Source organism: Gorilla gorilla, chromosome 20 (assembly GCF_029281585.2).
Source record: "Gorilla gorilla gorilla isolate KB3781 chromosome 20, NHGRI_mGorGor1-v2.1_pri, whole genome shotgun sequence".
In the NCBI taxonomy this organism is placed as follows: Eukaryota; Metazoa; Chordata; class Mammalia; order Primates; family Hominidae; genus Gorilla; species Gorilla gorilla.
In genome coordinates, this window is record NC_073244.2 from 69,492,819 (window position 1) to 69,515,940 (window position 23,122).

The window sequence follows — 23,122 nt, forward strand, 5'->3', positions numbered from 1 at the left end:
AGTCCGGAAGTGGTGTCGAAACTTCATAACCCAGAAGACACTGCAGCTCTCGGCGGCACGACTTACCCAATAAAGGCTTAGAAGGGGACATTTGCGTGCGTGCGGGCGCACCGTCGGAGGGCGGGACTTCCGCAGTCCTCCTGGTGGTGGTCGTTTTGGTTCTGGCTGGTGTTTCACAAACTTCGGCCTATGGCTCTGTCTGACGTCACCGAAGTGACGGAACGGAAAAGCGCGAGAAGCGGCTTGGATCCCACCACGGAGAGGCGAGAGTGAGTCAACTGACAAGCGCTGGGGACAGTGGCGTCCTTGTCTTGCCTTTGTCGCCCCCGCCCCGCTCTTCCCTGGCTGGGCTGGCGGAGGCCTTGCTGATGAACCTGACTGAGGTGGGTGTCCCGTCCCAGGCTCCCCCGCCCGACCGGTCCTCCCAGTGCTGAAGCCCCCTGAAGGGGCCCTGCAGGTCAGGCCCCTTGTCCCGAAGAGAGGGGCGTTCCTGTGTGGGGTCCCCGTATCAGCCGATTTGATGCAGCCTCAGAGCTCCCGTTAGGGACCTCAGGTTCAGGGCATGGAGGCGCTGCCGAGTGGGCTGTGTTGGGGCGTCAGGGGTGTGTGTTGTTTCTGCGGGAAAGAGAGGGTTTTGTGAATTCTCGCTTGGAATGGCAACCTGAGCAGCCAGTAACCATGGAAGGTTGTCAAGGGAGGGACAGTTGGAGGGGGCAGGTCCAGAGTTCGAAGTTCCAAGTTAGGAAAACCAGGTTAGGAATGGACACAGGGAGACGCGAAAAGGCCCTGAGGCCACTGCAGTAGACCCAGGAGAATTATGGTTGGGGCTGGACCAGTGACGGTAGAGGGAGATGTGATGAGATTCTTCATAGGCCTGAAAGATAGGGCCCGGAGGTTTTCCTGGTGCTTCAGTTATGTCTGAACAAAGGCGGTGAAGAACCGTTTCAAGTGTTTGTTTTGTTTTTTGTTTTCTGTTTGAACGTTTGAAAGAATGGAGTTGGGGAAGTCAGCATAAAGAGCAGATTTCCGGGAGAAGATCACAGGTTGGATTTTGGACATGGTGATTCTCAAATGTGTCAAGATGGATATGTCACACAGACAGGTGGACATAAAGGTGTGGAGTCTGAGGAAGGGGATTGGGTTGGCGATACCAGACAGATGGAGGGCTTGGACTGGGCCAGAGAATGGTCTGAGGATCAGATTGAGTAGGTCGGTCTCGGGTTTTTTTTGTTTGTTTGTTTGCATAAATTTAAGGAGTCAAGTGCAGTTTTGTTATATGGATATATTTGCATAGTGGTGAAGTCTGGGCTTTTAATGTATCCATCGCCTGAATAATGTACATTGTATCCATTAAGTAATTTTTCATCACTCATCTTCGTCTCATCCTTCTACCTGTTTGGAGTCTCCAATGTTTGTCATTCCACACTCTTTGTCCATGTGTACACATTATTCAGTTTCCACTTGTAAGTGAGAACATTTGGTATTTGACTTCCTGTTTCTGAGTTGTTTCATTTAATAATGGCCTCCAGTTCCATCCACATTGCTGTAAAAGACATAGTTTAATGCTTTTTTTTTTTTTTGTGGCCTAGTGGTATTACCTTGTGTATATATATGCCACATTTTCTTTACCCAGTCATACATTGATGGACAGTTAGGTTAATTCCCTATCTTTGCTATTGTGAATAGTGCTGTGATAAAAATACATGTTTTTTTTTATGTAGTGATTTATTTTCCTTTGGGTAGATGCCCAGTAGTGGGATTGGTGGATTTAATGGTAGTTCTATTTTCAGTTATTTGAAAAATCTTCATACTGTTTTCCATTGAGGTTGTACTTATTTACATTCTCACCAACAGTGTGTAAGCTTTTTCTCTTCTCCATATCCTGGGCAACATCGGTTGTTTTTTGACATTTAAATGATAGCCATTCTGACTGGTGTAAGGAGATACTGTGGTTTTAATTTGAATTTGTCTGATGATTAATGATGTTGAGCATTTTTTATATGCCTGCTTGCCATTTATATGTCTTCTTTTTGAAAAATGTCTGCCCTGTGCTTAGATGGAGTCTTGCTCTGTCGCCCAGGCTGGAGTGCAGTGGCGCGATCTCGGCTCACTGCAACCTCCACCTCCTAGGTTAGTTCAAGCAATTCTGCTGTCTCAGCCTCCCAAGTAGCTGGGATTACAGGTGCCCACCACCACGCCCAGCTAATTTTTTGTATTTTTATTAGAGACGGGGTTTCACCATGTTGGCCAGGCTGGTCTTGAACTCCTGACCTCAGATGATCCACCTGCCTCGGCCTCCCAAAGTGCTGGGATTACAGGCGTGAGCCACTGTGCCCAGCCCTGTGCTTACTGTTAATGAGATTTTTTTGTTGTTGTTGTTTTGTTATGTTTTGTTTGTTTGTTGTTGAGTTCTTTGTAAATTCTGGATATTAGTACCCCATCAGATGCATAGTTTGCAAATATTTCATCCCATTTTTCAGGTTGTACATTTACTTGGTTGATTAGTCCTTTTGCTATACAGAAGCTGTTTAGTTTAATTAGGTCCTATCTGTCTACTTTTGTTTATGTTGTTTATGCTTTTGAAGTCTTATTCATGAATTTTTTTGCCTAGACCAATGTCCAGAAGGGGTTTCCCTGAGTTTTCCTTTAGTATTTTTAGTTCAGGTCTTTCATTTAAATCTTTAATTCATCTTGAGTTGATTTTTGTATATGGCAAGAGAAATTGGTCCAGATTCATTCTTCTTCACATGGCAATCCAGTTTTCCCAGCACATTTTATTGAAAAGTGTGTCCTTTCCGTAGTGTGCATATTTGTTGCCTTTCTCAAAGATCAGTTGGCTGTAGATATGTGGCTTTATTTCTGGGAACTTTGTTCTGTTCCATTGATCTATGTGTCTATTTCTGCAGTCAAATGCTTTACCACTGAGCTATACACCTTATGTGTCTATTTCTATCCATTACCATGCTGTTTTGGTTATACCAACTTGTAGTATAATTTGAAGTCAGATGGACTTAATTTGAGGGAAATCTTGAGGTTGTCATTTCAGGTGGGCTCTGTGTTGAGAGAGCAGGGGGCTGAGACTTGGGGGCCAGACCATTGGTGGCTCCACAGACATCATACTCTGTCCAGAAAGGTGCAGACCTGGCATAACAGGGATTCTGGATTGCATCTGTAAAAAGGGAGGCCTGGACTGGGTAAGCACATAGCCTGGGATGGAGGCTGAAGTGTGAGGTGGTTTTGATCCTGCACCTGCAGGCTTGGTTGACCCTCAGGACCACTCTCTGTTGAACAAGGAAATGTTATTGAGGCTGATGGAGTAGCTGGGTTCCAGATCAGAGCACTGCTTTTTCCCCTTCTCTACATGTCAGGGCAAGAGGGGATGATCTACTGCTCCAGCCAAGGTCTCCTGGCAAGCTCACTTTAGAAGATTATGTAGCAGGTAGACCTGGTTGCAGAAAGGACCAGTACCTGACCTGCCTACTCTTCCCTTCTCTATAACTCATTAACTTAATAGTGTATGAAACACTTATTGATTTAAACCCCAATTAGACAGTATCTTTCTAAGTGTGTGCAAACAGATAGGCAGTTAATAGTGAAGTCATTATGTTAAATTTCTAAAAGTGAGCTGGGTGTGTTGGCTCACACCTGTAATCCCAGCACTTTGGGAGGCCGAGGTGGGTGGATCACCTGTGGTCGGGAGTTCGAGACCAGCCTGACCAACATGGAGAAACCCTGTCTCTACTAAAAATACAAAATTAGCCGGGCATGGTGGCGCATGCCTGTAATCCCAGCTTCTCGGGAGGCTGAGGCAGGCGAATTGCTTGAACACGGGAGGCGGAGGTTGCAGTGAGCCAAGATCATGCCATTGCACTCCAGCCTGGGCAAGAAGAGCAAAACTCTGTCTCACAATAGAACAGGGTAGGGTAGGGTAGGGTAGGGTAGGGTAGGGTGGGGTAGGGTGGGGTAGGGTGGGGTAGGGTGGGGTAGGGTTCATAATTGGTTTGATGTTAATTTATCTCGTTTGCTTTCCTTGGAAAAAGTTAATGTCACATCCTCTAAAATCTTAAGCTAAAAACATACATGAAAATTTCAAAACCCCACTCTTTCATTTGCATTGAACTCATGTACAAACCCATTAATCTTGGACCATAGCCGCTGATATATATAGTACATGCTACTGATGTTTGATACTAATATGAGCCCTGTGAGGGGGCAGCTATTCTTGCAATCTATTTACAGATGGAGACACTGAAGCTCAGGTGGGTTCGGTTCTTTTCCATGGTCACAGAGCTGCAGCACTGAGGCCTGAGGAACTTTATTCAATGAATTGAGATCAGTTTGCTCCCAGGCAGGGCAGACGAGGTGGTGGTCCATCTCAGCCTGAAGGATCCTTCCATGGCTGTCAATTTCTCATGGCCTTTCTCTTCCCTCAGAGTCCCCTGGCAATGGCAGAAATGGACCCTACACAGGTGAGTAGAGTGTTTCCTACTATTCACCCACCCTGGTTATCTCCCAGATGGTTTTGGCAGGTGACAAAACCTCTTTTCCTGTCTTTCTCTTATGTCTGAAGAGTGAGTGGTTTCACCAGTTTCAGTATTACAAGTTGGCTGCTGGGTTACATAGACTGGTCCCCGTTTTTGAGAATTGATCTGATAAGATATGTTTGGGCCTCTTGGGCACAGGATTCAGAATGTTTCAATGTTTAGAGGAGAGACTGAGCTGGGTTTTTAGGGAACTGCGAATGTCTGTTACATCTGGTAGGAATACGGAGCAGAATGGGAGGTGGCTAGAGACACACAAACATCAGGCCTGGAATGACAGCCTAGGTCCTGGGTCTGTAATCTAAGGGAAGTGGGAGACGGGGAAGATTTGAAGCAAAAGAGGTAGTGATAGGACCCTAGTTTGAGAGACTTTCTTTGGCTTCTGAGTGGAGGACAGACTGTGGAGGTGAGGGTAATGGCAGGGAGATCTGAGAGGATGTTCCTGCAGCAGTCTAGGTGGATGTTGGTGGTGGCTTGTCAAGAATGGTCATAGCTTCAGTTTTAACTAGAGCTGCCCACATTTTATTGATATAGAGAGTGAGGCAGCTGGGGAGGTGGGATAGAAGGGGAATCAGGAGTGGCCCCATGGTTTTTGTTTGGAAGCATAGATGCTCCATCAGCTAAGATGGGAGAAGTCAGCAGTATTAGGAATTTTCAGAATGAGTGTGAGGAGTGAGTGTTTGTTCAAGCAACAGATGTCTCAGAGACTCCTGGTGCAGGAGTTCAGGTTGGAGACGTCCACACTACGGTGGCTGTTGTATGGACCAGGATGAAGCCATGGATTCAGTTTAGGTGACAGCATCTCTAGGTTATGGTGGCAGTGCTGTTCGAAGACAGAGAATTGGCATGGGGCATGAGAACTGGGTCTCTTACTGGGTGCCTGTGTGGTGGTGGAGGAGTCACTAGACAAATGAGGGAATGGAGTGTTTGTGGGGATGAGTGTATGTGAGATAATGGGGTATAGGAGTGAGAAAGACTTCTTAAGGAGAGTGGACATGATGGGGTTGCTGAGGGGGGATAATAGGGTGAGATTGGAGACTTGCTAAGTATCAGTTGGGAGGAGGTGAGGATGGGAGTTGTATTAATCCGTTTCCATACTGCTGTAAAGAACTACCTGAGACTGGGTAATTTATGAAGAAAAGAGGTTTAACCAACTCACAGTTCTTCAGGCTTAACAGGAAGCATAACTGGGAGGCCTCAGGAAACACAATGCCGGCGGAAGGTGAAGGGGAAGCGAGGCACATCTTCCCATGATGGAGCAGGAGAGAGGGAGAGAATGAAGGAGGAAGAGCCACACACTTTTAAACAACCAGATCTCGTGAGAACTTACTATTATGAGAAAGGCAAGGGGAAAATGTGCCCTCATGATCCAGTCACATCCCACCAGGTCCCTCCCCTGACACGTGGGGATTACAATTTGACATGAGATTTGGGTGGGGACACAGAGCCAAACCATATCAGGAGTGGAAATATGGAGGTCAGTGCAGCTGGGCTTGGAATGAGGTTTTGGTGGAGAGCAATTTTCCTGACTGTTTATGGGACAGAGTGTACCATGAGGCAGGACACAGCTGAGAGTATGTGAAGTCCTCGCATGGTTTGGGCAGCTGACAGTGAAGTGAGAAACAGGGCCGTGTAGGGAACCTTCAACCCAGGGCTTAGGGCTGCTCCCGGTGCCAGGGGACTTTGGTGTTCTGGGGCAGGACTGGGAATGAATTGGATGCTGAGCATATTTGCCGTGCACCACCTTGTTTCCGTGTGCAGAGTGGCCTGTTAGGAGGTGAAGGAAATGCCTGTGGTGTGGGCTGGGAGGTGTCTGTGGAATTGACTGGAGTGGAGGTGTGAGAGATGGGATTGGAGTGCTGTCCAAAGAGTGATGTGCAGGCAGGAGGAGTGTGAATGGAGGGCCCCAGGCCCTGACCCTGGTAGCTCAAGGGAGGAGGATGAGTCTGAGTTTGGTTGTCTTGGGAGGCAAGATCTGGGTGATTCCGTGGAAACTGGCTGGCAGGAGAGGATGGATCCCCCCATGGGAGGCCCACATCCTACAGGGTGCTTTTCTACCTTGTCCTTCGCCTGTTTCCTCTGTGTGCTGGACACAGTAGCCAATGGAAATGGGGAGAGAAAAGTCACTCATGCCACCTGGATGTGGTTTCTCTTCCACATTGGGAGGGCGTGGAAGAGATTGAGCAAGGAATGGAGGTGTAGAGGACAGCAATGAGATCCTGGAGAGAGAAATGTAGCAGTCATTTTACCTATTGGGTTTTAATTTATGGATGTGAGTGATTGATGCTGGGGACAGGCCAATGACTGAAAGAAGATATTTATTCCTTGCATTTCCCCAAGGAGGGTACATACCACATAACACAGGGCCACATGGTGAGGCACCAGATTTGATCAGGAGGAAAATTGGAGTGAGGGGAAAGTTTAGTTTAGTCCACAGACGCTATTGGGGTTTCCAAGGGAAAGCAAGGCAGGGCTGGGCGTCAGGATAATTTGGCTAGTTTAAATAATTCCAGGACACCTGGGCTATTGGGACTGTCCCTAGTTTTGCAGTACCTGGCCCTGGGTTGATTTAGAGCACGGGAAATATTGGCTTGGTTTGAGAATATGGGCCCAGGGTGGTAGGGGAGATGGAAACACATTTGGCTGTTACTTTGGCCCTGTGTTTAATGGGTGGTAAATATAAGTAGAAAATAGAGAACTTAAGTAAATGCAGCTTGAAAAGAAGCTGCTTATGTATTCATCTTTCCCAATTTGGCAGGGCCGTGTGGTCTTTGAGGACGTGGCCATATATTTCTCCCAGGAGGAGTGGGGGCACCTTGATGAGGCTCAGAGATTGCTGTACCGTGATGTGATGCTGGAGAATTTGGCCCTTTTGTCCTCACTAGGTAAGCCCTCACACTTGCCTAGTGTCCTGGGTTAGGCTGTGTTACCCCTTTTTACCCAAAGGCAGCTCTGCGTTTCCCACAGTGAGACCGTGGGTGCTGCTTCTTTTCCCTGTTTCTTGGCGTATATGCTGTGGGAGGCAGGGCTGGGCCATGTGTTTTATACCCCCTTTTTCCTAGCATCCCCATCCCTGCTGCTCTGAGGCTTACAAGAAAGGGCTCAGGAGCCAGAAATGTTGAATTTGGCATAGAGACCCCACCAGCCTTGTCTGTCCCTGGTCAGGTTACTCTGTCCAAACACATGAGACCTGTGTTCTGTTGTCCCCTTTCTCTCACTGATATTTCTTGGTGCCTTCCTGTGCTTGGAATTTCAGGCACTGCCCTGGTCACTAATTTTGGGGACTGCGGAGTTGACTGTGCAGGACGCAGGACTCTTCTGTGAAGTTCTTACGATTATAGAAAGTGGGATGCCATGGGTTTGATCTCTCTGGGCATGTGCTCTTTACTCTTTTTCTCTTTCTTTCCCCTAGAGAGGGCCCCAGGCACCTGAGAGGGTGGATATTACTTCAACAATGGCATTAGAGGCTCAGGGACATGGCCCTGGTGCCTGGGAGTTGGGAAAAGGGTTGATGTCACAGCTGGGGTCAAATCACCCTGGGAACCTGTCCTGTGTTCACCATTGTTTGTTGCCAGGGCCACTGGCCACAGATTTCTACCTTTTCTTCCCCATTATCATTTCTAGTATGATTCCTGGCCCCTGCACCTCCAGTGCCCCACAGTCTGTACTTCTGGGGCCACCACCCTTCACCCATTCTTTTCCACTGCTCCCTTTGAATGCCTGCCAACGCGTGGCCTGTATTTAACATGGTGTGAGGTCTGCATGTATCCCTGAACACAAGCTCCTCTGTCACAGTCTGATCTCTCTGGGTTTGGAGAGAACCTTCTACACACTGCTTGCCAGTCTCCAGCAACCATGGCCTGTTGATGACTGTTTTCAGAGGAGTGAGTTGGAGACCCTGCCTTCTCTCTCTGTACCATACCCCTCCCTTGTATGCTTACCATCATCAGGGCTCTCCCATTATGGGGCCTCGCCAGGCCCAGCCCTGCATAGTGGACCCTCCTCTCACTGGCCTTAATGTCCATGATGTCCCCAATCCCATGGCCTTATTTGTGTGTGTGCCTGACACACATTTGTGATGGAGCTGCTTCCTCCCACTAGAGTCAACATGCACTTCTCCAGCATTTCTGTTCTGACAGGTTCTTGGCATGGAGCTGAGGATGAGGAGGCACCTTCACAGCAAGGTTTTTCTGTAGGAGTGTCAGAGGTTACAACTTCAAAGCCCTGTCTGTCCAGCCAGAAGGTCCACCTTAGTGAGACATGTGGCCCACCCTTGAAAGACATTCTGTGCCTGGTTGAGCACAATGGAATTCATCCTGAGCAAGACATATATATTTGTGAGGCAGAGCTTTTTAAGCACCCAAAGCAGCAAATTGGAGAAAATCTTTCCAGAGGGGATGATTGGATACCTTCATTTGGGAAGAACCACAGAGTTCACATGGCAGAGGAGATCTTCACATGCATGGAGGGCTGGAAGGACTTACCAGCCACCTCATGCCTTCTCCAGCACCAGGGCCCTCAAAGCGAGTGGAAGCCATACAGGGACACAGAGGACAGAGAAGCCTTTCAGACTGGACAAAATGATTACAAATGTAGTGAATGTGGGAAAACCTTCACCTGCAGCTATTCATTTGTTGAGCACCAGAAAATCCACACAGGAGAAAGGTCTTATGAATGTAACAAATGTGGGAAATTCTTTAAGTACAGTGCCAATTTCATGAAACATCAGACAGTTCACACTAGTGAAAGGACTTATGAGTGCAGAGAATGTGGAAAATCCTTTATGTACAACTACCGACTCATGAGACATAAGCGAGTTCACACTGGAGAAAGGCCTTATGAGTGCAACACATGTGGGAAATTCTTTCGGTACAGCTCCACATTTGTTAGACATCAGAGAGTTCACACCGGAGAAAGGCCGTATGAGTGCAGGGAATGTGGGAAATTCTTTATGGACAGCTCCACACTCATTAAACATCAGAGAGTTCACACCGGAGAAAGACCTTATAAGTGCAATGATTGTGGGAAATTTTTTAGGTATATCTCCACACTCATTAGACATCAGAGAATTCACACTGGAGAAAGGCCTTATGAGTGCAGTGTATGTGGGGAATTGTTTAGGTACAACTCCAGCCTCGTTAAACATTGGAGAAATCACACTGGAGAAAGGCCTTATAAATGCAGTGAATGTGGGAAATCATTTAGGTACCACTGCAGGCTCATTAGACACCAGAGAGTCCACACGGGAGAAAGGCCTTATGAGTGCAGCGAATGCGGGAAATTCTTTCGTTACAACTCCAACCTCATTAAACATTGGAGAAATCACACTGGAGAAAGGCCTTACGAGTGCAGAGAGTGTGGGAAAGCCTTTAGCCACAAGCATATACTTGTTGAGCACCAGAAAATCCACAGTGGAGAAAGACCTTATGAGTGCAGCGAATGCCAGAAGGCCTTTATTAGAAAGTCTCACCTGGTTCATCACCAGAAAATCCACAGTGAAGAGAGGCTTGTGTGCTCCATGAATGTGGGGAATTCTTTAGCTAAAACTCCAACCTCATTAAACATCAGAGATTTCACAATGGAGAAAGTTTACCATTGACTATTGTAATTGGGTAGTAATGTTATATAAATTACACATTTTTATGCAACTAATCTCCAGAACATTTTTCCTCTTACCAAAAAGTAAAATGCTGTACCCATTAACAACAACTCATTCCCCTTCCCTACTTCCGCAGAAATGTCTCAACTATATTTCTATACTCTATGGTACTTATATGAGGTACCAATAGATATCTGTGAATTTGATATCTATTTGTACCTCATATAAGTGGATTCTACAGTATTTATCTTTTGAGACTGGCTTATTTCACTTAGGATAAGGTCTTCACGGTTCACGCATGTTGTATAATGTGTCAGAATATCCTTCCTTTTTAGGTGAAATAATATTCTATGGTATTTATATACCACATTTATTTATCCATTCATCTGTTAGTGGATACTTGGGCTACTTCCACCTTTTGCCTATTGAAATAATGCTGCTATGAAGATGAGTGCACAAGTGTCTATTCAAGATTCTACTTTCAATTCTTATAGGGTATATACTCAGAAATGGTGGTGCTGGATCATATAGGATTTCTATTTTTTTTTTTTTTTGAGATAGAGTCTTGCTCTGTCACCCAGGCTGGAGTGCAGTGCTGTGATCTTGGCTCACTGCAAGCTCCGCCTCCCAGGTTCATGCCATTCTCCTGCCTCACCCTCCCGAGTAGCTGGGACTACAGGTGCTTGCCACCACGCCTGGCTAATTTTTTTGTATTTTTAGTAGAGACGGGGTTTCACCGTGTTAGCCACGATGGTCCTGATCTCCTGACCTTGTGATCTGCCTGCCTTGGCCTCTCAAAGTGCTGGGATTACGGGCGTGAGCCACTGCGCCTGGCCAGGATTTCTATTTTTAATATTTTTGGGAAAATTTTTCCATAGTACCTGTGCCATTTTACATTCCCACCAGCAGTGCACAAGGATTGCAATCTATATACAACCTCACCAACATTGTTCATTTTCTATTTCTGTTTTTGGGGTTTTTTGTAGTGCCTTTTGTTTTTGATAGCAGCTATCCTGTTGGATGTGAGGTGGAATCTATAGTGTCTTTCATTTTTATTTTGTGAATGATTAATGATGTTGAGGATCTTTTCATGTGCTTGTTAGGCATTTGTGTATCTGGAAAAATATTCAAGTCTTTTTTTCCATTTTTAATGGGACTATTTGCTTTTTGTTGTTGAGTTGTAGTTCTTTATACATTCTGGATATTAACTCCTTACCAAATATATGCTTTTTACATATTACCTCCCAGTCCATAGGTTGCTTTTTCGCTCTGTTGATTGTGTCCTTTGATGAAATTTTAAATTTTGATGTACTGTTGACTCTTTCTGTCTGTGGGTTCTGTATTCATGGATCGAAGCAACCATGGATCAAAAGTATTTGGAGCATCCATGGATTGCAGTGATCATTAATCAAAAATATTTGGAAAACAAAAAGGGTAGTTGCATCTGTACTAAACATGAACAGACATTTTTTCTTGTCATTATTCCCTAAACCATATAGTATAATAAATATTTACATAGCATTTACATTGTATTAGAAGATATAAATAACCTAGTGATAATCTATATAGGAAGATGTGTGTAGGTTATATGCAAACACTATGCCTTTTTATGTGAGGGACCTCTTGAGCATCAGATGATTTTGGTATCCACAAGGGGTCCTGGAATCAGTCCCCCACAGACACCAAGGGATGACTGTAGTGCATTTTATCTATTTTTACTTCTGTTACCTGGGCTTTTGATGTTATATATAAAAAAAATTAGTATCAAATCCAATGCCGAGCATTTTCCCTATGCTTTATTCTAAGAATTTTATATTTGTAGGTCTTACATTTAGGTCTTTTTTTTTTTTCTTTTGGAGACAGAGTCTTGCTCTGTCACCCAGCCTGGAGTGCAGTAGTGGAATCTCAGCTCACTACAACCTCCGCCTCCTGGGTTCGAGCCATCACCCCACCTCAGCCTCCCAAGTAGCTTGGATTACAAGTGTACACCACCACACCTGGCTAATTTTTGTATTTTTAGTAGAGATGGGGTTTTGCCATGTTGGCCAGGCTGGTCTTAAACTTCTGGCCTTAAGTGATCCCCCTGCCTCGGCCTCCCAAATTGCTGAGATTACAGGCAGGAGTTGTAATGCTCTGTGCCTGGCAACATTTAGATCTTTAATCTACTTGGGGTTCATTTTTGCATATGGTTTAAGGCAAAAGTCCACTTTATGTGGCTATCCAGTTTTCCAAGCACCATTTTTTGAAAAGAGCATCTTTCCTCTGTTGAGTAGTCTTGGCACACTTGTCAAAATCATTTGTCCATATATGCCATGGTTTATATGTGGATTCTCTATTTTATTGGTCATATGTCTGTCTTTATGTCAGTACCACACATTTTAGGTGTGTGTGTGAGACTCAGTGTTGAGGACAAGGCTAGTGGGCTTTCACACTCCAGACTGCTGTATTCCAGCCCAAATTATTCAAATTAGCCAATCCATGGGGAACATGGAAAACGTAGCTAATGCAATCCCCTTGCCTTACCTAAGTTGTCCCCTGCAGCCTCAGGTTGCTGTTACTCTGTCTCAGATGCAACCCTCTGTGGGACCCTACCCAAGTTCTCTCATTCTTAGCTATAGGTAATAAATAGTTCTGATTTTGTGTATCCAAGTGACATTGGGTTGTTTCTTGCTATCAGAAGAACCCAGAAAAGTATTATGAATCTAGTGAATGTTGGAAAATCTTTAGCCATTAGCATAACCTCATTTCGTGCCAGCATGTTCACCCTAGAGAAAAGTAGAAGTGAAGGCAATGTCATCTTTCCTTGTTAACATGATAACTTGGTAGAGCAATGCTTTGGAGATTAGCTTTTTAGGGAGAGAGCCAGCAGTTGAGCCTCCTGCATCTAAACATCCACACTAGGGATATTGTCTGTACTGCCAGATATATGGGAAGATTTTGTGAACTGTGTTGCAGTTTTCAACTTGACTGGGGCCTTTCCCAGAGTTATGTCCCTGCCAGTGCCTATTTAAAAATGTCATCTCTTTTCTACCAACTGGCAAAGAGCCATGGTGTGTAGCATTTTAGTCACATTAAAATGCAGTTATGGCAGCATGCTGTGTTCTCTATCTGAAGAATTCACTAGTCACTTGAACACTTTGGAGTCCTCACCCCCCCTCCTATGATTGATTAGGGCATAGACATCAGCCTTGGACAGAAGACATGGACTGGCTTTGGCAGGCAGATTGCAGAAATTTCCTTTCTCCAGGGGAAAGTATTGGTTATCTCATTGATAGTGGTAGGAGGCAGATAAATTGCTAGGCCGACTAAGGACGGGTCCCTGGTGAAACCCAAACTTCAAGCCAATGACAGTTTAAAGCCTGAAAATTGAGCTGCCAGTTCCAAGTAGAGTCCATGACTGGAGTGAGAACTTCCTCAATGCCTTTTAGCCAATCAAATGGTGCTTTTTCCAGGCCCACCCATGGACCAATCAGTATGCAGTCCCCATTCTGAGCCCATAAAAACCCTGGGCCCAGCTACACATTGGGCTACCCACTTTCAGGTCCCCTCTTGTTGAGAGCTTTTCTGCCACTCAATAAAGTTCCCTGCCTTGCTCACTCTCTGGTGTCCACATAACATCATTCTTCTTGGTCATGGGACAAGAACTCGGAAACTGCCAAATGGCGGGTATGAAAGGAGCTGTAACACTGTAGCCCTCCTGCCTTCCACCAGCCCCAGGTAGCCACCCCATGTGACAGGAAGCAGTGGCAGCAGGGCCAGGCCAGCCCATGAGCCATGGGCTGGAGCAGGGTGGCAGGACCAAACAAGCTGTGACACACCCCCATTCACTGAACTGTGTGGATGGTGGGAACGGACAAGCTGTAACACAAATGAGCTGTAATGCTTCCTTGGGGCTCAGACCTTGGGATTCCCTGAGCAAAAGCTGTAACACCCCTTGGGGCTCTGTGGTTGCTGGCGTCTCTGAGTTTTTGGGTGCTGCCATGTCCCCCTTGGCCAGATACCAGCTTCCGAGGCAGAAGCCGGTCGCAGCACGCCTGGACCAGCTGTAGGCCAAGCACAGAGCCATGGTGGGCACAGGATCCGGCTGGTAGCATGAGCCAAGCACAGCCTGTCGGACTGAGTTAGTGGAGTGAGTCCAGCAGGCCAAGTGATGTCTGGGCAGAAGTGCTTCAGCCATGGAGGTTTCTGGCTGGTGAAGTGGCACTGAAAGTATCTTGTGTCATCATGACACTTGGGATGGAATTTTCCAACCTGCCAGTCACCCACACTGTGAACTCCTTCTCACCCCTAATGCACACACATATCCTGGTTGGTTTTGTGATAATAAAGGTCACGTTGTTTAAGCTACCTTAACTCTTGGAAATCTAGTCACCGTATGCAGTGAGTTTTGAACAGAATTGGTCTCTGCTAGAATAAAAGCATGAATGGTTTTTTGTGGGACCTTTACTTTGTGAGCTCCAGAGGGAGTAGTAGGAAGCAAAAGATCAGCTCGTATGCAGATTTGGACCAATTTGCATTGCCATGAGAAGCCTCCTGGGAAAGTCTGAAGGACTTCTGCACAAAATTTCAAGCCCCGAGTACAAAGATTATTTGTATTCAGAAGAGTACAATTTGAGGAGAAAACAGTTGCCTTGATGTTTAAGGCATTGGGCAACAGTATGCATTGGGCAACAGTATGCATTGGGTATCCCTACCCATATTTCCCATATTTCCCCTGCATTGATGAGGGATAGCTGTTTCTTGTGACCTGCTGGAAGCTATGGGTCCTGAAGTAAAACACTATCTAGGTATATGTTCCTGGCTGTTGACCTTTAGGGCCAGATGGAAGCCATGTTCTTTTTTTTTTTTTCTTGAGACGTAGTCTCGCTCTGTTGCCCAGGCTGGAGTGCAGTGGGATGATCTCAGCTCACTGCAACCTCGCTTCCTGGGTTCAAACAATTCTCCTGCCTCAGCCTTCCGAGTAGCTGGGACTATAGGTGCACGCCACCACACCCGGCTAATTTTTGTATTTTTATTAGAGATGGGGTTTCACCATATTATATTGGCCAGGCTAGTCTCAAACTCCTGATCTCGTGATCCGCCCACCTCAGCCTCCCAAAGTGCCAGGATTACAGGCGTAAGCCACTGCACCTGGCCAGAAGCCATATTCTATAATAAATAGTGGTTGGATTAATAGGACATGGGAGAGACTGCAGTAGAGTGGATGAGTCCCCTCTAAAGGAGCACTCACAAATGTCCCGGTAGCTATGGCTGTGTGGGGTGGGGTATTATAGGAATTCCAAAGACCTAAGGAGCTGAGTACCTCCTGTAGCCAAGGTCAATGTCAGAGCAACTAAATCAATGATTTTATGAATTCCTGTAGCCTCCCTGGACTATAAATTTCAAACCATAGTTGCATCATCTACATAGTGATGGGCCTTGAGCCTTCCCTAAAGATAAAAAGCCTACATAGCCCGTGCTGCCCCATCACCTGTGTGTCGGAACATCTTCCTTGTTTCAAGCTATATGAGTGCTTTTTTATTCTGTTGAAGTGTGTCATGTCATGCCTGGTGAATTAATAAATCTGTCCTCTGCAACTGACAGGGTTCTTCCACTGTGAAACAAGAGGGTTGTGTATAGGTTGTGTTTAACTAACAGAGTTAATTAAACCTTTTTACTTTAAAAACTACTCAGTCTTGGGCCAGGCGCGGTGGCTCATGCCTGTAATCCCAGCACTTTGGGAGGCCGAGGCAGGCGGATCACAATGTCAGGAGATCGAGACCATCCTGGCTATCACAGTGAAACCCCGTCTCTACTAAAAATACAAAAATTAGCTGGGTGTGGTGGCAGGCACCTGTAATCCCAGCTACTCGGGAGGCTGAGGCAGGAGAATCACTTGAGCCCAGGAGTTGGAGATTGTGGTGAGCCGAGATTGCACCATTGCACTACAGCCTGGGCAACAAGAGTGAAACTCCATCTTTTTTTTTTTTTTTTTTTTTGACACGGAGTCTTGCACTGTCAGCCAGGCTGGAGTGCAGTGGTGTGATCTCAGCTCACTGCAAGCTCTGCCTCCCAGGTTCACACCATTCTCCTGCCTCAGCCTCCCGAGTAGCTGGGACTACAGGTGTCTGCCACGACGCCCAGCTAAGTTTTTGTATTTTTAGTAGAGACGGGGTTTCACTGTGTTAACCAGGATGGTCTCGATCTCCTGACCTCATGATCCGCCCGCCTCGGCCTCCCAAAGTGCTGGGATTACAGGCATGAACCACTGTGCCCGGCCACTCCATCTTAAACAAATTTAAAAAATAGTTTATCTCTCTATTTTTGAATTTACTGTTGTTTGTGGGGATTTTGAAGATGTATCGATGATTTTGGTTGAGTAGGGCACTTTAGCTTTACTTCTGAGTGCATGCAGCAGTAAAGTTTTTTTTTATGATTTCCTTGGCTTTAAACAGTTCAAGTGGTTTTCTCAAGTGTGTTAGGGTGCACACTGTTAGTTATTAGTGGAGGTTTTGGTAAAGTTGTGCTGGGAACAGAATGCCAGATGAGCTTATCTTCAGGCTTCAGCAGTACTGGTGGGGAGCTATGTGTTTATCCTTGTACTTTGTGGTGCTGAATGTTGGTACCTGTGTTGGCAGTTCCAGGCAGGCCGATTCTTGGGCCTCTGGTTGGCTTTCTTAGATGCTGGTTGTGATAGCAGTGTACCAAGCATGTGAGTGCACTCTGGAGCCCCTGGGCTCCTGGTGTGGCATCCGTGATGGTGGTGGCAGTGGTGCAAAACTCTTCTGGGTCGCACTTGCTGTGCTCATTAGCGGTGGTTGCAGTGGGCTCTGTGGGCCAGCCACTAGACCAGCAGATGGCGCTTGTAGGCAGGAGATGGCTGAAGTGGGCGCAGTAGGGTATTTAGGCCTAACCTCAGCGCCCTAGGAGGAGTGCTCAGGTGTTTCACTTGGTGGACTAGATTGTGCAATCTCTGGGGGATTTTAAAAGTTTATTTTGCAATTGAGAATGGGATGTTTAGAATTTTTGTCTCCTACTGATTAAAGGTAGAGTATGGGGGAAAAAACAAGCAAAACTAGGAGTTTAAAGAAAAGGAGAGAGAAGAAAAAGAAATGAAGATACAATAATACAGAAAGAACAGAGGGAAAAACTTTATATTTAATACCTATGATGTGACATGCCCGGAGTTAGGAGCATTCATAAGCACCATCTCATATTATCCTCCAACTAAGCTACTCATGTCAGAAAAAATTAAAATTAACAAAGGTCAACAGGGAGTAAGAAATAGAAAATGGAAAGGAAACAATTTTGGAGTGAGACCTACAAAATGATCTCAGAATTTACCCTCTGATAAGTCTCTCTTTGATCCCAGAGTGCACAAAATGTTACATGAAAAAACAAATTAATATAATTACATCTATATTTCAAGCTTTCTATTTCATGAAGATTATGAGTCAAAATTGAGTGAGTTCAGGGACTCAGAGAAGACATTTAAAATATCTAAATGTGCCCAGTTTTACAGTTTTAGGCATGCGAGTTTTAGATTTTTTTGCTTTTTTCTTGAGACAGGGTCTCTTTCACCTAGGATGGAGTGCAGTGGCGTGATCTTCACTCACAGTAGCCTCCACCTCTCAGGTTCAAGCAATCCTCCCACTTCAGCCTCCCCAGTAGCTGGGACTACAAGTGCGCACTACCATGCTTGGCTAATTTTTAACTTTTTGGTAGAGACGGGGATCTCACTATACTGCCCAGGCTGGTCTCGAACTCCTAGACTCAAATGATCCTCCCACCTCCACCTTTCAAAGTACTGGGATTACAGGCATGAGCCACTGTGCCCAGCCAAAGTTTCAGATTCTTCTTAAAGGAATAAAGTCAGAGATCTTAGAAATGAACTAAAGCACAAGCATACAATAAACAAGAGAGAAAAATCAGATGGTTATCAAGAATATGAATGGATATTCAAACTCGTTGGTGTCAGAGAAATGCAAATTAGATATTATTGCATGTTACTTTAAGTTCTATAAATTACTATACTATGGAAAGAAATATGGGGTGATGTAGCTGCAATCATGTATATTTCATGGAAGAGTCAAAGACTGTAGCAGTTTCATAAAGCAATCTGCACAGGTACTGTAAAAAAATGATTTTCTAGAATATCATGTGACACAGAAAGCCTGTTTCTGGTATATCTCTCAGTCAAGTCCATAAATTCTTATGTGAGAGAAGTTTTCTCACGATACTGTTCAAGGCAGCAGGGACATGGAGACAATATGTTGTAGCATTAAGTGTAAGAGGAGGACCAAAGACATCTATGAGTGAAGTAGAAGACTGAATGTCCACACTAAAGTACAACAGGGCAGTTACTAGCATTTAAGTAGACTTTGACACAGGAGTATATATACATATTAAACACACATTTTGAGTACCAACAAAGGGAGAAAGAAGTCTATAGTACAGTACAATTAAACTACATAAAAAGTAACAGTGCTCCTCTTTCTAAAACACATGTAAATACAAAAACACACAACAGACCTTTAGAATTGTTGTCTACAAGTGGTGGGGTGATGAAGTGTGAGGAACAGGAATGAGTGGAAACACATCGGAACATTGAACAAGATGAGGTCCTTGTGGGGACATAAGGAGGGAATGCCCACTCACTGTCCAGAGCCTCCTGGGCCATTGTCACCATACAGCCGCTCATTACATGAAAGTGGAATTTCAAAAGGTAGCGAAACACCTAATAAAATATGTTAAAAGGGCTGGGCATGGTGGCTCACGCCTGTAATCCCAGCACTTTGGGAGGCAAAGCCGGGTGGATCATGAGGTCAGGAGTTCAAGACCAGCCTGGCCAACGTGGTGAAACCCTGTCTCTACTAAAAATACAAAAATTAGCCAGGTGTGGTGGTGCACACCTGTAGTCCCAGCTACTCGGGAGGCTGAGGCAGGAGAATTGCTTGAACCCAGGAGGCAGAGGTTGCAGTGAGCTGAGATCGTGTGACTGCACTCCAGCCTGGGCAACAGAGCGAGACTCTCTCTCTCTCTCTCCCTCTCTCCATATATATATATATATGTATACACAAAGATATGTGGCCTGTCACCAAGTATTAGATGGATGTTTGGGCCAGGCAAGGTGGCTCATGCCTGTAATCCCAGCACTTTGGGAGGCTGAGGCAGGTGGATCACCTGAGGCCAGGAGTTCAAGACCAGCCTGGCCAACATGGTGAAACCCCGTCTTTACTAAAAGTACAAAAATCAGCCAGGCGTGGTGGCCATGCCTGTAATCCCAGCTACTCAGGAGACTGAGGCAGGAGAATCGCCTGAACCTGGGAGGCAGAGGTTGCAGTGAGCCGAGATCGCGCCATTGCACTCCAGCCTGGGCGACAGAGACTCTATCTCAAAAAAAGAAAAAAAAAGTTTGTTTAGTTTCTCTTGGTAAATATCTAGAAATAGAATTGTAGGATGGTAGGGATGTATTGTTGGTAAATGATTAACATGTTTTTTAATTTTCAATTTTTTCAGAGATGGGGATCTCACTATATTGCCCAAACTGGTTTTGAACTTATGAACTCAAGTAATCCTCCCGTCTTAGCTTCCATGTAGCTGGCACTACTGAACAGCTTTAACTCTTCCAGACCTTCAGTTGGGTGGTTTTTTCTTTTCCTTTCCTTTCCTTCTTTCTCTCTCCTTCTTTCCTTCTTTTTGTAGTTTGATAAACCAAATTTCAAGACTTTGGCCAAAAAACAGTGTTCTCCTTTACTGAATATCTCAGTGCTCCATTTTATTTTTCCCTCACCAATTCTGCAGGAGAGATCACAAGACTATGTCCATATCTTTATTTGTGGGGGTATGATTTTCAGCTAACATAGCTGCTAAGTGATTTAATTTACAATTATAGTGGTAGAAAAATAGCTCTAACTTCTGAGGTTTTGTAATTTATTGTAAAAAGCTGAATACAGGACATTTAAAGTGACCTGACAAGGTCAATACAGGACTGAGGACTAATTCATTAAATACGTCTTACATGTCTTAGAGGACCACAGACAGCTAACAACCCTATTCCTAATGTGTCCCATGCACTTAGTATTGTACCTGGCATCTAATGAGTGTTCATCAAATATGTTAGAGTAATAAATATGACAGCACAGTTTCCCTATTCAGTTTTACTTTTCTGGTAACTCTTTTAATATATAGTCTTTACCTCTCCCTTCAAGCTGTTAATGCACAATGTTTTCAAGTTTGAAAAAGAATCAGATTTTGGACACCAAACTTGAGTGTGTCCAAGGTTCCAGGACAACCTTAGCTTTTTTGCTCCTATCACAAATATGTTTCTCTATAACTATTTTTGCCACTTTCTTTGGATATCTACATAATCATCATTAATAGTTTCAGTAATAGCCATTTCACAAGAGTTATTCAGAGACAATTTCAACTCCCTGTGCAGCCACTGTTGATACAATTTCAGGCGAAATGATAAATCACTTTCCACTAATGAGATGAGATCATGCATTCCCAAACCTTTATCTCAGGAGTAAGATGCTTTCTTTGCACAAGGGCTTTGACTGGTGGAAGGCCACACTATTCTGGCAGATAATGGTAGATAAGTCGCTTTTCCTTTTCAGCTAGGTTTCAGTCTCTTAAAATAAGTGGAAAATATCTCAGATATAAAGTAATAAGTATCATGTGAATAAAGTGTTGCTGGGTAGGCTGAAAGACAATAACTGATTATTCAGAAAGGAAAGATATTACTCCTCAAACTCCCCATCATGCCATGTCTGGGTCTTTTCAATGTGCCCAGCAGAGCACACTGAAGATCATAAAACAGTCTCCAGAGCTTCGTTCTGTGTGTTTTTGGCAAGCACAAAAGAGCTGACCGCTATGCGTGGAAGACCAGTTCTTTATGGTTGGCCATGTTCCTTCGGATGTTCGTCCTTTGGGAACTTGCTGTGCTTTACAGAATCTGAAAGGACAGGTCTCTGAAACATTTCTCTGACTTGTTCTAGACTGCCTTCCGGGAAAATCTGGATGCTTGCCGTTTAAAAGCCAGTGAAGCCCCTCCACGTCCTTGGAGCCCCGCAACTGCATTTCTCAACGCCTCAGGAGGATCCTCCTGGCTTTCATCCTGAACGCGAGTTACTTAAGTTCAGAAGCGGGGCAGGGAGCTGCCTGGGAACTACATTACCCAAAAGACACAGCGGCGGACACAAGCAGCCAGTGTAGCCAATGAAGGCCTAGCAGAGCTGCGTCTACGTGGGTTCGCAATGCGTGTGGGCGGGACTTCCTGCAACGACCCATGGGGTTGTCAATATGGCTGCGTTGGGATCTGTTCACCTTCAGGCTGAGTCGAGACTGAGGTGAAAAAGCGGAAAAACGCGAGAAAAGGTTTCCCCGTTGTACAGAGGCTAGAGTGAGGCTCGGCTGAATCGGTTGCAGGCGTTGGTGCCTCTGTCAGCGTCCAGGTCACTGCCACTCCCGCCCCGCTCTTCCCTGGCTGTGCTGGCGGATGCTGCGCCGATGAACCTGACTGAGGTGGGTGCCGCGTCCCAGGGCGCCCCGCCCGACCCCTCCTCCGAGTGCCGAAGCCCCGAGGAGGGGCCCTGCAGGTCAGGCCCCTGTGTCCCAAAGAGAGGGGCGTTCTTGTGTGGGGTACCGGTGTCCGAGGTGCTGTGAGGCGGGGGAGCTCCTGTCAGGGACCTGCACGTGCGAGGCTTAGAGGCGCTGCAGAGCGGGCGGCACTGGGGAGCCCGAGCGTCTTTGTCTCCACGGAGCTGAGGGTGAGGCGGAGTCTCGCCTGGGAGGGCAGCGGAGCCGCTGAAAGCCGTAGAAGGCTGTGCAGGAAGGGTTATGCCCAGAGGTAGACGTTTAAAGTTGGGAAAAACAGGATGTTAAACCAGGACAAAGGGACCGCTGAGGAGACCCCTTGAGTTATGGTAGGAATGGGCCAGAGGGGTTGCAGTAGAGGGGAAGTGTGATGAGATTCTGGATGGATCTCGGAGATAGAGTCGACAGGATTTCCTGCTGCATCAAATGTAGCAGTGAGGGTAGTGAAGGGTCTATTCCATGGATTTTGTTTTGGCCTGAAAATCTGAAAGAATGGAGTTGGAGAAGTCAGTTTAGGGAGCAGGTTTCAGAGAGGATTATGAGTTGCATTTTGGAGGGCTGAGTTTTGGAGGGCAGATCATGGGTGGGTCCATAAGCCTGACGCTACCTTTAGAAAGGCGCAGACCTGTCATAGGAGGGATTCTGGCTCATATCTGCAAAAACGGAGTTCTGAATGGGTTAAGGAACTGGCCTAGGCTGGAGACTGAGGTGTGAGGTGGTTTTGATTTCTGCACCTGCAGACCCAGCAGCCCCCCAGGCCCACTCTGTGGAACAATAGGAAGGTCATCCAGACTAGTGGGGACATTGGGTCCAGAGAGGGGTAGGGCTTTCTCACATCTAGTCAAGGGCCTCCAGCAAGCTTCCAGCAACTGAATTTGTAGCAGGCAGGCCTGGTTGCTGATGGGACCAGTAATTGACCTGCTTGCTTATCCCCTCCCTGCAACTTATTTATTTATGAATGTGTAAAACATTTTTTTTTTTTTTTGAGACAGAGTCTCGCTCCATCGCCCAGGTTGGAGTGCAGTGGCGCGATCTCGGCTCACTGCAAGCTCCGCCTCCCGGGTTCAAGCAATTCTCCTGCCTCAGCTTCCCGAGTAGCTGGGACTACAAGTGCCCGCCACCACGCCCAGCTAATTGCTTGTATTTTTAGTAGAGACGGGGTTTCACCGTGTTAGCTAGTATGGTCTCTATCTCCTGACCTCATGATCTGCCCGCCTCAGCCTCCCAAAGTGCTGGGATTACAGGCATGAGCCACCGCCCCCGGCCGAATGTATAAGACATTTATTTAACCACTAATGAACTAGTATCCTTCTAAATATGTACACATAGGTCGGCAGTTAGAAATGAATGTAACCCATAGTTAAATTTATTCACTTAATAATTGTTGAATTAATTTTTCTTTTTT

General features: G+C 45.7%; 2 protein-coding genes across 10 annotated transcripts in view; both read left to right on the plus strand.

Moving 5' to 3' along the window:
* On the plus strand, positions 1-13,230 carry ZNF548 (zinc finger protein 548). 9 transcript variants are annotated; one of them, XM_055370769.2, is made up of 5 exons: positions 1-269; positions 4,434-4,469; positions 5,703-5,859; positions 7,300-7,426; positions 8,681-13,230. In XM_055370769.2, exons 1-5 carry the CDS (start codon positions 190-192, stop codon positions 10,138-10,140), a joined length of 1,860 nt encoding a protein of 619 aa, XP_055226744.1. In that variant the 5' UTR covers positions 1-189; the 3' UTR covers positions 10,141-13,230. The 9 variants fall into 9 exon arrangements, with proteins under 9 accessions (XP_055226744.1, XP_004061589.1, XP_063557764.1 ...); XM_063701694.1 differs by having other exon boundaries at positions 125-383; positions 5,711-5,884; XM_063701693.1 differs by having other exon boundaries at positions 125-383; positions 5,711-5,859.
* Positions 7,323-23,122, plus strand: part of ZNF17 (zinc finger protein 17) — a 24,855-nt gene continuing 9,055 nt past the window's right edge. The window contains exons 1-2 of the mRNA XM_063701692.1: positions 7,323-7,426; positions 21,120-21,645. Of these exons, the coding sequence (XP_063557762.1) occupies positions 21,631-21,645 (15 nt within the window). The 5' untranslated portion in view covers positions 7,323-7,426; positions 21,120-21,630. The remainder of the gene's footprint in view (positions 7,427-21,119; positions 21,646-23,122) is intronic.

Excerpts from the sequence above, each read along its gene's own strand:
- ZNF548 (XM_055370769.2), top strand. The coding sequence starts at position 190 with ATGGCTCTGTCTGACGTCACCGAAGTGACGGAACGGAAAAGCGCGAGA. Across the intron at positions 270-4,433 it reads CCCACCACGGAGAGGCGAGA|AGTCCCCTGGCAATGGCAGA; the intron begins GTGAGTCAACTG and ends CTCTTCCCTCAG. Across the intron at positions 7,427-8,680 it reads GGCCCTTTTGTCCTCACTAG|GTTCTTGGCATGGAGCTGAG; the intron begins GTAAGCCCTCAC and ends CTGTTCTGACAG.